Source organism: Euprymna scolopes, chromosome 46 (assembly GCF_053919585.1).
Source record: "Euprymna scolopes isolate OS-2025 chromosome 46, ASM5391958v1, whole genome shotgun sequence".
Taxonomy (NCBI): Eukaryota; Metazoa; Mollusca; class Cephalopoda; order Sepiida; family Sepiolidae; genus Euprymna; species Euprymna scolopes.
The window spans coordinates 130,830,628-130,845,251 of NC_136527.1; the positions used below are offsets into that span (position 1 = coordinate 130,830,628).

Genomic DNA, 14,624 nt, shown 5'->3' on the forward strand with positions numbered 1-14,624 from the left:
AAAATTTTAAGAAAATAATTTTATTAACGGTAAATGCGCAAGAATTACGGGTGCAAAGAATTCTGCTTAAGTTTCTTTTAGCTGCTGTTTCTGCTCGTGTAAGGACTTCTTCAGGATGTTTATTGTTTTCAGTCAACCTGGACTTCTCTTTGCCACTGGAATCAAGTCGTGTTGACTCAGGAGAAGAGGGGTTAGTGATTGTGTAACCCGTGCTTCACTATCATTCGGGTAAATGAGTCAACAAAATAAAACAAAAAATACATTTAGAAAATGATTTTATTAACAGGAAATGCGCAAGAATCACGGCTGCAAAGAATTCTGCGTCAGTTTCTCCACTCTGCCTTTTAGCTGCTGTTTCTGCTCGTGTAAGGACTTCTTCAGGATGGCAATGTCTTGCTCGGTCTGTAGGGAAGAGAAGATAAACAAAAAATTCAATCATTTTACTGTAGACTAGCATTTCAGCCCGGCGTTGCCCGGGTGTTTGGATGTGTTTGTTGAGCAAAAAAAAAAAGTGGTAGTAGGAAGACAGGTTTGAACACGTACCCCAAAGGAGGAAAAGAACAGGAAAAAAACCTGACGTCTTTGCTGTAACGCCCACCGCCAAACCAGAAGTGACATGTTTAAATTAAAGCTAGACAATCGAAAGGAAAGGATGACTTTTGAAAATATTGGCGAAAAAAAGCGACACCCACCCCCTGTAGAAAAGTGTCCAGTTGAAGATGAAGTTATTAACATCTTTAGCCATTTTTTTTATATTTGTCGTCTGAAAGGTTGAACTTCAAAACGATACTGATCTGTTAAAAATCCGTCACCTCTGTCGAAAGTTTTAGGCAGACATGCAAACATACATACATAAATTTATATATTGGTAACTAAAAATTTTTGATCCAAACCGATTAAAAAGCTTGCCCTATCTCTGAATACCCTTTATGTAAAATTTCAAATGTTTAGATCAAAACATTGTCTGAGTAATTTGGTAGAGATCGCAACGGTCAATTTTTAAAAAAACTTTGAACCCCATTATGACCCCTGAACATTTGTTTTGGGCTCAAATCAAGTTATTAAGTTAAATCCATGTCCAAGGAACCTATATCTAAAATTTCAATTGTTTAGGCCCAAAATTGTCGGAGGAGTTTGGTAGAGTTCTCAAAGGTCAAATCGTTGAACTTTGACCCCTTAACAGCCAAATTTCTGTCCGAAAACGGATTACAAAGATTTTCCCAAATTTCAGTACCCTATATATCAAATTTCGCGTCTGTAGACTGAAAATTGACAGAGTTATTGCGTAGGGGAATGTTCACGTTTATAGATATATAGATATGAGCAAAAATATCTTGCCTTTGGTAACAGTTATTTATAGAATTGTTAGATGAAAGTCTAGAACAGTTCTAACAAATCAGTCCCTCCAAATGTTAAGAATGGCTTTCTAAATAAAGTTCTCCATCTTCGGTTCGTAAACTTCATAAGTAACCTATTAAGTTGTTAGGTGGAGACTTGCAATGTCTGTTCCAATGTCTGAGTCGCCTTGGCCATGTGTCAAAAATTGATACATCATCGTCCTAGTGACTCATGGCCGAGGCGACTAAGACGTTGGAACAGACATTGCAAGTCTCCAACGTGCTGAGTTCAATCCTGAGCGAAAGCAGTGGCAGTGACAACACAATGGCAGTGACAGGGATAGCAGCAACAGCATTAAGCGGTAGCAGCAGGGACGGCCTGAATGGACCGAGAACATGGTACCCCCGTAACAATAAAGGGTTGGGTTCGAAATTCAAATAAAAGTTCGCGAGTTTGAGATACACCTGAAGAAGGCTGAAGGATAATACGGCCGAAGCGTAGTGAAAAAAACACCGAAGATGAGGAAATGAGTCCGAAAAACGAAATCCATAATATCTACACTCCTATAAATTTTTTTTTTTTTGTGTGTGTAATTATATTCGTATTGAAACGCTTTTCTTCTATTTATTTAAAAAGATAATACAACTTTGTTATATATGGCTCGTAGCTGGGTTCATTCAGATTCGTGTGAAAGAAAACGTGGAAAGAAAGAAAGGGAGACCATGACAGAAAGAGACGAAGATATATATTTCTCTCACATGCAAGTCAGTCTGGTTTCCGATTTTGAATGGAGTAGACATGGTTGAGATTTCACTAAGATTCATAGAACTAAAGAAACATGTGGAACTACCAAGAAATAGAAGAATAAGCCACACAATGAGATATACACATAAGAGACAAAATTCTCCCCCTCCCCATTATTTTATTCTACTTGTGAGTCAAGGCCTGAAGACCACCCGAGGATAAGGGTTAATGTATGTAAGGTGTTAGTGCAGTAATAGTTAATGGTATAAATTGGATAGAATTTTTATTATTTATGGGGACGGCTCAACAAGAACTTGTTTACATTGGATTTGAAGGCCAGCAGATAGAGAGTGAGGAGGATTCATATATAGTGGTTGTAGCTAATCAAGTGTTTTTTTTTGTTTTTAAAGTTTTGCAAGGGGGCCCGTAGCTGGGGTCATTCAGATTCGTATGAAAGAAAACGTGGAAAGAAAGAAAGAAAGAGAGGGGGATATCTTTTCTCTCGCATGCAAGTCAGTCTGGTTTCCGATTTTGAACAGAGCAGACACGGTTGAGATTTCACTAAGATGCATAGAAGTAAAGCAAGATGCGGAACTGTCAAGAAATAGAAGAATAAGCCAAGCGTTAATTAATTAAAGGAAGCCTTCGATTTGTTATCTTGTACAGCTGCAAGCGACAAAGAAAAAAATGGTGAACTTTATCGCATATATATGCATCGCAATTGCATTCACAAATACAAAGAGACACACAGGATGAGATATACACGCAAGAGGCAAAATCCCCCCCCCCATTTTAGTCAAAGTCCGAAGTCCACTCAAAGATAAGGGTTAATGAATGTAAGATGTTAGTGCAGTAATGGTTAATGGTATTTGGGTAGAAGTTTGATTATTGATGTGGACGGCTCAACAAGAACTTGTCAATCATGAAGCTTCCCAAGACGAGAGCCATTGATTTAAATTGGGACGTGATGGGAGTCAGAGCGATCATGATGAAAATAGAGAAGGTTCTGTTGTTTTAAATTTACTGGGGAGGAACCATTTTAGACATGAATAGTAGTCTGAAGAATCCAAATGTTATGAAACGTTGCCTTACCTGTGAGAGTTCAGCATCAATAGACGCTATATCTGGATCTTTCGTTTCCCATGACTGCAACATATTCAGGTATTCTTTCAGTGATCTTAATTTGTAAAAATATATAACAATAAATGTTAGCTTCAATTTTAATATTTGCTGCTTCTGCACTATTGGGACGAGATTTTGTAGTCGATAAATGGAGTTTTCAGATAAAAAAAAAATAATGGTTCTAATTGATTTTTTTTGTCAATTCTAATAAATTACAATGTTAGCTTCCAAATTATGCAGTCGAAATTACCTAAATATTACTGAATTATTAAAAAAAAAATTTTAATCGTGTTAGCAAGTGAAGAAATTGCCGCCACCTTGTTTAAATTGAAACATGCAATGTACTTACGCTAATTTCTCTCGTTGGGTTTTGTAATTCAATAACAACTTGTTCGTCTCGAGCACTTCCAACCGCAGATTAGCATCAGTCGCCTCCTTTGAGACCCGGAAATCGCTCGGGGTCATCAGCAAAACATCCGAGTCTTTTTCCTGAACTGGACCAGGACCAGCATTCTTGGCTAATGGATTCCCAGACTGAAGTTTTGTATCGGGCTGAACGTCTACTAGCTGCGGCTCGGGAGAAAGAACCAGTCGGCTTGCAGGAGAGAGTCTTTCAGATGAATTCTCGGGAGGAGTCTGGTTCATTTTAATCAGCCTCTCTGGCCCTTCTTCAAATCTAGGTTTGACCAAAGGTTTTTCAATCGTAAACTGTAAAGAAATGAAATTTTAAATTCAAATTCATGTCAAATCCTGGTGAAAATGAACAAACGGTGCAGTTTTAGGCTTTAATATATGTACATTTGAGTTCTGCAACCATGCAAAAAAAAAGTATAGCAAAATGTCACTTTAAATGTAAGATCCCTTAGCACATTGAAAAATAGGGTGGAAGGGATATCACTTGATGTATGATCCCTTAGCACAATGAAAAATAGGATAGGGGAAGTTACTTTGAATATAAGATCTCTTAGCACAATAAAAAAGTAGAGGTATGTCACTTTATAGGTGAGATCCCTTAGCACAATGAAAAAAAAGTAGAGCATGTTACTTTAAAAGTAAGATCCCTTAGTACAATGATAAATAAGGTCGAATGTGGGATTTTTCTTTAAATGTGAGATCACTTTTCAAATTAAAATATTGGGTGGGGAGATGTCACTTTAAATGTAAGATCCCTTAGCACATTGAAAAATAGGTTTGGTGGGTAAGTCACATTACATATAAGATCCCTTAGCACAATGCAAAATAGGATAGGGAGAAATAACTTTAAATGGAAGATCCCTTACCACAATGAAAAAAAAAGTAGAGTATTGTCACTTTAAAGTTAACGTCCCTTAGCACATTGAAAAATATGGTGGGGGATGTATGATCCCTTAGCATAAGGAAAACTAGAGTGAGAGGATATCTCTTTAAATATGAGATCCCTTAGCACAATTAAAAATAAGGTTGGGAGTGGGATTTTGTTTTAAACACATTAAAAAATAGTAGGGGTCAGAGTGGACCTGGGAGCAAATAGCAATTAAAGGGTGGCTCCACACTCCCCAAAGCCTGCAAGCTGGGGCCTAACCACTGGATATAGTGTAAGGTCATATCCAGGACCACAGATATATATATAGATAGGTACAGAGATTGAGAACGCACTAAAAATGTGGCTTCATTTCGGTACCTAACTTACCTAGGTGGGTTGCCTGTAGGCGGAGAAAAACCGTGTCACACAGACAGACAAACAGTAGGAAAATTTATAATAAGATATAACAAAAATAAAAAAAGAAATAATACCATCAAAATAGACAATTCTCACCTGATTTTCAATGTCTTTGGTTATAGCTTTTTCCATCTTGATAGGAATTTCGGGACTGAAAAAAGAAAAACAAATTGCTAACTTAACGATACAAATCCGATACACACACACACACATATATATATATATATATATATATATATATATATATATATATATATATATATATATATATATATATATATATTTAAAATATAATCATTTATTATTTTTTTATAACTTTTTACAAACGAAGCACACATTCGCATAAACACACACACACACAAATACTTAAACACGCACACATTCACTCTTCAAACTAAACAAGTTTAACTCAGCACACACACACACACTCGCATAAACACACACACACACACTCGCATAAACACACACACATACTCGCATAAACACACCAATACACACAAACACAAAGTATTACTCTGTGTGTGCGTGTGTGCGCGCATGTAAACCAACCGGAAAAGCACGCCCACATTCACTCTTCAAACCAAACAAGTTTAAATCAACCAATGAAAAGGCAGCTACGTAACACACACTCCATAAAAGGTAAAAAGGTTGTAACGTCGATTGCGATCTGTTTGATTTTTCCCGGAAAAATGTTAACCGTTCCACATCGATGGTCAAATTTTTTTTTTTTTTTTGCTTACATGGAGGTCAGAAGCGACTCGGGGATAAGGGTTATTGTGTGTATTGTCTATCTTGCTCCCTCTGTCCCCCTCTCTCTGTATGTCGCTCTGTCTCACGCACTCCGTCTCCTCCCTCCCGCCTCTCTCGACGTATTTTTAATCAAATTTCTATTTTCTAACGTCAATTTTAGATTTAAAAATTTGAAGGAAAACATGAATTACCTCCCTTTGTCCTTTCAAATTCCACTTCGTTTTTTGTTATTTTATTATGCAATAAATTGAAATATTGAATTTCAAGCGAAACCAATGATATCTACTGAATTGTCATGTCGCAGTACTGAACATATCCAAAAATTACGAAAAACGATTCTAGAAAATTAATCTTTTCATCAAAAAAATTTAAGAATATAAACTGTGTCAAAATACTATTAGAAACTCATCGATGACAAAATTAAGTTTCTTATATGTATATTATATAAACTGTGTGAATCACTTTATTGCAGACTAGCATTTCAGCCCGGCGTTGCCCGGGTGTTTTGAGGTGTATGCTGAGCAAAACAAAAAAAAAAAAAACGGTCAATTTTTTAAACTTTGACCCCTATTATGACCCCTTAAAATTTATTGTTTATGGCTCAAATAAAGTTATTAAGTTAGATCAATGTCCAAAGAACCTATATCTAAAATTTCATGTGTTTAGATCCAAAATTGTCGGAGGAGTTTGGTAGAGTTCTCAAAGGTCAAATCGTTGAACTTTGACCCCTTAATCGCAAAATTTCTGTCCAAAAACCAATCACATCGATTTTACCCAAATCTCAGTACCCTGTATATCAAATTTCGAGTCTGTAGGCTTAAAATTGACAGAGTTATTGCGTAGGGAAATGTACACACACAGATACACAGACAGACAGACACTTTCACTTTTATAGATATATATATATATATAGATTAGTTAAATATCAATATTTCACTAAATATTCGTCAAAAAATAAAATTATATCATCAAAGGATTGCTTTAAGGTTTGTTATTTCTAAAAATGTTATTTAAATCCATGCGATATTCACAAAGTTATGGCATTTTATTCTTTATCGAAGAATTTATACTGTCCATCGCTTTTATTGCTGGTCTCTTTAAATGTTGTTTCAGGACAAAAAATACAATGTCTAATGATGAAAACCTTATTTTTAATATTTGTTTTTAAATATATTTTTATGTCATAGAATAATGAAAAAGAAGCACATTCTAGGTGCTAAGCCTCAAATAAATTATTTATCGACATATCCGCCATTTTTTTAAAACAACTTAAAACAACCTTTTGTCTCCTGGGGAAATCAATCGTTTGATTTCAAAAAGAACTTATGGCTCTAGCAATATCAACTATATTCTCCACAAGGCATCTTTTGAAGTAAATTACTCTCCTCTCTCCTAAACTCCTCTTTTTAATATTGACCAGAGATATTCAATGGGCTTAAGGTCTGGAGAACACTGTGGTCAGGCCATGAGAGTTTCTCCAAAGAAGCCCATAGATTCAAGGAAGAGATTCCAACACAAAACCTATCAAAGAACACTGCCCAGCACATAAAGCACCTTGGTGCGAAAGTTCATAAAAGCTGGCCCAGCCATTTTAGAGTCCAAAGGGAACGAACTCACAGAAACACAGACAAAGTTCCAATATTGATATTCATCTCCGGAATACTCACCTGGAATTTTCTAGATCAACATCGTGGGAGTCGTCTAAAAACGACGGATAGAGAGGCTGTGGCCGATGTGTGGGAACCAATACTTCGGAAGTACTGAAAAAAAAAAAACAAAAAAAAAAAACACAAACACAAGAGATAAGTAACGTGTACACTTTTTATTTATTTAAAACTAGCAGGGAGACCCAACGTTGCCCGGGATTAAATGATGATTAACGCTCCAATCGTCTGTTCCGTCTTTCATCGAAGGCATTCCGATATGAAACTTATCTAAGAACACTGTCAGCCACATGAAGTACATTCGTGTGAAATTTCATAAAAATCGACCCAGCCGTTTTTGAGTACATAGGGAATGAACTCACACACAAACAGACACTTCTTTATATATGTAGTAGAGAATTAGAAGGCTATCACAATGCGATATAGTGTTGGTGAAAGAAGACGAAAACAAGTGGCGATTTACAAATCACTACATATATACATATTAAAGCTACTTCCCTCTATCCTATATTTTTATTGTGCTAAGGGATCTTTTATATAATGTGACTACCCCATCTAACCTATTTTTCAATGTGCTAAGGGATCCTAGATTTAAAGTGACGTCCCCCACTATTTTTTAATGTGTTTAAAACAAAATCCCACTCCCAACCTTATTTTTAATTGTGCTAAGGGATCTCATATTTAAAGAGATATCCTCTCACTCTAGTTTTCATTATGCAAAGGAATCATACATCCCCCACCATATTTTTCAATGTGCTAAGGGATGTTAACTTTAAAGTGACAATACTCTACTTTTTTTTTTCATTGTGCTAAGGGATCTTCCATTTAAAGTTATTTCTCCCTTTCCTATTTTGCATTGTGCTAAGGGATCTTATATGAAATGTGATTTCCCCACACCTAACCTATTTTTCAATGTGCTAAGGAATCTTACATTTAAAGTCACATCCCCCCCCCCTCAATTTTTTAATATGAAAAGTGATCTCACATTTAAAGCAAAATCCCACATTCGACCTTATTTAAATAACCTTAACTTTAAAGTAACATGCCATACTTTTTTCTTCATTGTGCTAAGGGATCTTACCTATAAAGTGAGATACCCCTACTTTTTTTATTGTGCTAAGAGATCTTACATTTAAAGTTACTTCCGTCTATCCTATTTTTCAATGTGCTAAGGGATCTTACATTTTAAGAGATATCCTCTCACCCTAAATTTCATCGAGTTAAGGGATCATACATCAAATGAGCCCCCCTACACCCCCCCCCCATTTTTAATGTACTCAGGGACGTTTAATTTAACGTGACAAAAAGTGTGTTATACTCACAATGATATTCTGGGGTCACCAACTGATACAGGTAGATGAGAATCCTATAGACCAATGCAAGTCAACGTGTATTCAATTGAAAATTTCTAAGTCCAAACAAGAGGGGATGTGGATATAGGTAGATGAGAATCCTATAGACCAATGCAAGTCAACGTGTATTCAATTGAAAATTTCTAAGTCCAAACAAGAGGGGATGTGGATATAGGTAGATCAGAATCCTATAGACCAATGCAAGTCAACGTGTATTCAATTGAAAATTTCTAAGTCCAAACAAGAGGGGATGTGGATATAGGTAGATGAGAATGCTATAGACCAATGCAAGTCAACGTGTATTCAATTGAAAATTTCTAAGTCCAAACAAGAGGGGATGAGGATATAGGTAGATGAGAATCCTATAGACCAATGCAAGTCAACGTGTATTCAATTGAAAATTTCTAAGTCCAAACAAGAGGGGATGTGGATATAGGTAGATGAGAATCCTATAGACCAATGCAAGTCAACGTGTATTCAATTGAAAATTTCTAAGTCCAAACAAGAGGGGATGTGGATATAGGTAGATGAGAATCCTATAGACCAATGCAAGTCAACGTGTATTCAATTGAAAATTTCTAAGTCCAAACAAGAGGGGATGAGGATATAGGTAGATGAGAATCCTATAGACCAATGCAAGTCAACGTGTATTCAATTGAAAATTTCTAAGTCCAAACAAGAGGGGATGTGGATATAGGTAGATGAGAATCCTATAGACCAATGCAAGTCAACGTGTATTCAATTGAAAATTTCTAAGTCCAAACAAGAGGGGATGTGGATATAGGTAGATGAGAATCCTATAGACCAATGCAAGTCAACGTGTATTCAATTGAAAATTTCTAAGTCCAAACAAGAGGGGATGTAGATATAGGTAGATGAGAATCCTATAGACCAATGCAAGTCAACGTGGATTCAATTGAAAATTTCTAAGTCCAAACAAGAGGGGATGTGGATATAGGTAGATGAGAATCCTATAGACCAATGCAAGTCAACGTGTATTCAATTGAAAATTTCTAAGTCCAAACAAGAGGGGATGTGGATATAGGTAGATGAGAATCCTATAGACCAATGCAAGTCAACGTGTATTCAATTGAAAATTTCTAAGTCCAAACAAGAGGGGATGTAGATATAGGTAGATCAGAATCCTATAGACCAATGCAAGTCAACGTGGATTCAATTGAAAATTTCTAAGTCCAAACAAGAGGGGATGTGGATATAGGTAGATGAGAATGCTATAGACCAATGCAATTCAACGTGTATTCAATTGAAAATTTCTAAGTCCAAACAAGAGGGGATGTGGATATAGGTAGATGAGAATCCTATAGACCAATGCAAGTCAACGTGTATTCAATTGAAAATTTCTAAGTCCAAACAAGAGGGGATTTGGATATAGGTAGATGAGAATCCTATAGACCAATGCAAGTCAACGTGTATTCAATTGAAAATTTCTAAGTCCAAACAAGAGGGGATGTGGATATAGGTAGATGAGAATCCTATAAACCAATGCAAGTCAACGTGTATTCAATTGAAAATTTCTAAGTCCAAACAAGAGGGGATGTGGATATAGGTAGATGAGAACCCTATAGACCAATGCAAGTCAACGTGTATTCAATTGAAAATTTCTAAGTCCAAACAAGAGGGGATGTGGATATAGGTAGATGAGAATCCTATAAACCAATGCAAGTCAACGTGTATTCAATTGAAAATTTCTAAGTCCAAACAAGAGGGGATGTGGATATAGGTAGATGAGAATCCTATAGACCAATGCAAGTCAACGTGTATTCAATTGAAAATTTCTAAGTCCAAACAAGAGGGGATGTGGATATAGGTAGATGAGAATCCTATAAACCAATGCAAGTCAACGTGTATTCAATTGAAAATTTCTAAGTCCAAACAAGAGGGGATGTGGATATAGGTAGATGAGAACCCTATAGACCAATGCAAGTCAACGTGTATTCAATTGAAAATTTCTAAGTCCAAACAAGAGGGGATGTGGATATAGGTAGATGAGAATCCTATAGACCAATGCAAGTCAACGTGTATTCAATTGAAAATTTCTTAGTCCAAACAAGAGGGGATGTGGATATAGGTAGATGAGAATCCTATAGACCAATGCAAGTCAACGTGTATTCAATTGAAAATTTCTAAGTCCAAACAAGAGGGGATGTGGATATAGGTAGATGAGAATGCTATAGACCAATGCAAGTCAACGTGTATTCAATTGAAAATTTCTAAGTCCAAACAAGAGGGGATGTGGATATAGGTAGATGAGAATCCTATAGACCAATGCAAGCTAACGTGTATACAATTGAAAATTTCTAAGTCCAAACAAGAGGGGATGTAGATATAGGTAGATCAGAATCCTATAGACCAATGCAAGTCAACGTGTATTCAATTGAAAATTTCTAAGTTCAAACAAGAGGGGATGTGGATATAGGTAGATGAGAATCCTATAGACCAATGCAAGTCAACGTGTATTCAATTGAAAATTTCTAAGTCCAAACAAGAGGGGATGTGGATATAGGTAGATGAGAATCCTATAGACCAATGCAAGTCAACGTGTATTCAATTGAAAATTTCTAAGTCCAAACAAGAGGGGATGTAGATATAGGTAGATGAGAATGCTATAGACCAATGCAAGTCAACGTGTATTCAATTGAAAATTTCTAAGTCCAAACAACAGGGGATGTGGATATAGGTAGATGAGAATCCTATAGACCAATGCAAGCTAACGTGTATACAATTGAAAATTTCTAAGTCCAAACAAGAGGGGATGTAGATATAGGTAGATCAGAATCCTATAGACCAATGCAAGTCAACGTGTATTCAATTGAAAATTTCTAAGTTCAAACAAGAGGGGATGTGGATATAGGTAGATGAGAATCCTATAGACCAATGCAAGTCAACGTGTATTCAATTGAAAATTTCTAAGTCCAAACAAGAGGGGATGTGGATATAGGTAGATGAGAATCCTATAGACCAATGCAAGTCAACGTGTATTCAATTGAAAATTTCTAAGTCCAAACAAGAGGGGATGTAGATATAGGTAGATGAGAATCCTATAGACCAATGCAAGTCAACGTGGATTCAATTGAAAATTTCTAAGTCCAAACAAGAGGGGATGTGGATATAGGTAGATGAGAATCCTATAGACCAATGCAAGTCAACGTGGATTCAATTGAAAATTTCTAAGTCAAAACAAGAGGGGATGTGGATATAGGTAGATGAGAATCCTATAGACCAATGCAAGTCAACGTGTATTCAATTGAAAATTTCTAAGTCCAAACAAGAGGGGATGTGGATATAGGTAGATGAGAATCCTATAGACCAATGCAAGTCAACGTGGATTCAATGGAAAATTTCTAAGTCCAAACAAGAAGGGATGTGGATATAGGTAGATGAGAATCCTATAGACCAATGCAAGTCAACGTGTATTCAATTGAAAATTTCTAAGTCCAAACAAGAGGGGATGTAGATATAGGTAGATGAGAATCCTATAGACCAATGCAAGTCAACGTGTATTCAATTGAAAATTTCTAAGTCCAAACAAGAGGGGATGTGGATATAGGTAGATGAGAATCCTATAGACCAATGCAAGTCAACGTGGATTCAATTGAAAATTTCTAAGTCCAAACAAGAGGGGATGTGGATATAGGTAGATGAGAATCCTATAGACCAATGCAAGTCAACGTGGATTCAATGGAAAATTTCTAAGTCCAAACAAGAAGGGATGTGGATATAGGTAGATGAGAATCCTATAGACCAATGCAAGTCAACGTGTATTCAATTGAAAATTTCTAAGTCCAAACAAGAGGGGATGTAGATATAGGTAGATGAGAATCCTATAGACCAATGCAAGTCAACGTGTATTCAATTGAAAATTTCTAAGTCCAAACAAGAAGGGATGTGGATATAGGTAGATGAGAATCCTATAGACCAATGCAAGTCAACGTGTATTCAATTGAAAATTTCTAAGTCCAAACAAGAAGGGATGTGGATATAGGTAGATGAGAATCCTATAGACCAATGCAAGTCAACGTGTATTCAATTGAAAATTTCTAAGTCCAAACAAGAGGGGATGTGGATATAGGTAGATGAGAATCCTATAGACCAATGCAAGTCAACGTGTATTCAATTGAAAATTTCTAAGTCCAAACAAGAGGGGATGTAGATATAGGTAGATGAGAATCCTATAGACCAATGCAAGTCAACGTGGATTCAATTGAAAATTTCTAAGTCCAAACAAGAGGGGATGTGGATATAGGTAGATGAGAATCCTATAGACCAATGCAAGTCAACGTGGATTCAATTGAAAATTTCTAAGTCCAAACAAGAGGGGATGTGGATATAGGTAGATGAGAATCCTATAGACCAATGCAAGTCAACGTGGATTCAATGGAAAATTTCTAAGTCCAAACAAGAAGGGATGTGGATATAGGTAGATGAGAATCCTATAGACCAATGCAAGTCAACGTGTATTCAATTGAAAATTTCTAAGTCCAAACGAGAGGGGATGTAGATATAGGTAGATGAGAATCCTATAGACCAATGCAAGTCAACGTGTATTCAATTGAAAATTTCTAAGTCCAAACAAGAGGGGATGTGGATATAGGTAGATGAGAATCCTATAGACCAATGCAAGTCAACGTGGATTCAATTGAAAATTTCTAAGTCCAAACAAGAGGGGATGTGGATATAGGTAGATGAGAATCCTATAGACCAATGCAAGTCAACGTGGATTCAATGGAAAATTTCTAAGTCCAAACAAGAAGGGATGTGGATATAGGTAGATGAGAATCCTATAGACCAATGCAAGTCAACGTGTATTCAATTGAAAATTTCTAAGTCCAAACAAGAGGGGATGTAGATATAGGTAGATGAGAATCCTATAGACCAATGCAAGTCAACGTGTATTCAATTGAAAATTTCTAAGTCCAAACAAGAGGGGATGTGGATATAGGTAGATGAGAATCCTATAGACCAATGCAAGTCAACGTGTATTCAATTGAAAATTTCTAAGTCCAAACAAGAAGGGATGTGGATATAGGTAGATGAGAATCCTATAGACCAATGCAAGTCAACGTGTATTTAATTGAAAATTTCTAAGTCCAAACAAGAGGGGATGTGGATATAGGTAGATGAGAATCCTATAGACCAATGCAAGTCAACGTGTATTCAATTGAAAATTTCTTAGTCCAAACAAGAAGGGATGTAGATATAGGTAGATTAGAATCCTATAGACCAATGCAAGTCAACGTGTATTCAATTGAAAATTTCTAAGTCCAAACAAGAGGGGATGTAGATATAGGTAGATGAGAATCCTATAGAGCAATGCAAGTCAACGTGTATTCAATTGAAAATTTCTAAGTCCAAACAAGAGGGGATGTAGATATAGGTAGATGAGAATCCTATAGACCAATGCAAGTCAACGTGGATTCAATTGAAAATTTCTAAGTCCAAACAAGAGGGGATGTGGATATAGGTAGATGAGAATCCTATAGACCAATGCAAGTCAACGTGGATTCAATTGAAAATTTCTAAGTCCAAACAAGAGGGGATGTGGATATAGGTAGATGAGAATCCTATAGACCAATGCAAGTCAACGTGGATTCAATGGAAAATTTCTAAGTCCAAACAAGAAGGGATGTGGATATAGGTAGATGAGAATCCTATAGACCAATGCAAGTCAACGTGTATTCAATTGAAAATTTCTAAGTCCAAACAAGAGGGGATGTAGATATAGGTAGATGAGAATCCTATAGACCAATGCAAGTCAACGTGTATTCAATTGAAAATTTCTAAGTCCAAACAAGAGGGGATGTGGATATAGGTAGATGAGAATCCTATAGACCAATGCAAGTCAACGTGGATTCAATTGAAAATTTCTAAGTCCAAACAAGAGGGGATGTGGATATAGGTAGATGAGAATCCTATAGACCAATGCAAGTCAACGTG

The 14,624-nt window shown here is 36.2% G+C and overlaps 1 protein-coding gene across 1 annotated transcript; it reads right to left on the reverse strand.

Annotated features, from left to right (window-relative positions):
• Positions 1 to 258: 258 nt before the first annotated feature.
• LOC145270458 (uncharacterized) lies at positions 259 to 8,672 on the reverse strand. Its single transcript, XM_080126093.1, has 6 exons — positions 8,640 to 8,672; positions 7,321 to 7,413; positions 5,000 to 5,054; positions 3,554 to 3,912; positions 3,175 to 3,259; positions 259 to 402 (listed from the first exon to the last, which is right to left on the reverse strand). The coding sequence occupies exons 3-6, from the start codon at positions 5,033 to 5,035 to the stop codon at positions 301 to 303; spliced, it is 582 nt and encodes a 193-aa protein (XP_079982219.1). The 5' UTR covers positions 5,036 to 5,054; positions 7,321 to 7,413; positions 8,640 to 8,672; the 3' UTR covers positions 259 to 300.
• Positions 8,673 to 14,624: the final 5,952 nt, after the last annotated feature.

Excerpts from the sequence above, each read along its gene's own strand:
- LOC145270458 (XM_080126093.1), bottom strand. The coding sequence starts at position 5,035 with ATGGAAAAAGCTATAACCAAAGACATTGAAAATCAG. Across the intron at positions 3,913-4,999 it reads CCAAAGACATTGAAAATCAG|TTTACGATTGAAAAACCTTT; the intron begins GTGAGAATTGTC and ends ATTTCTTTACAG. Across the intron at positions 403-3,174 it reads TTGATGCTGAACTCTCACAG|ACCGAGCAAGACATTGCCAT; the intron begins GTAAGGCAACGT and ends TCTTCCCTACAG.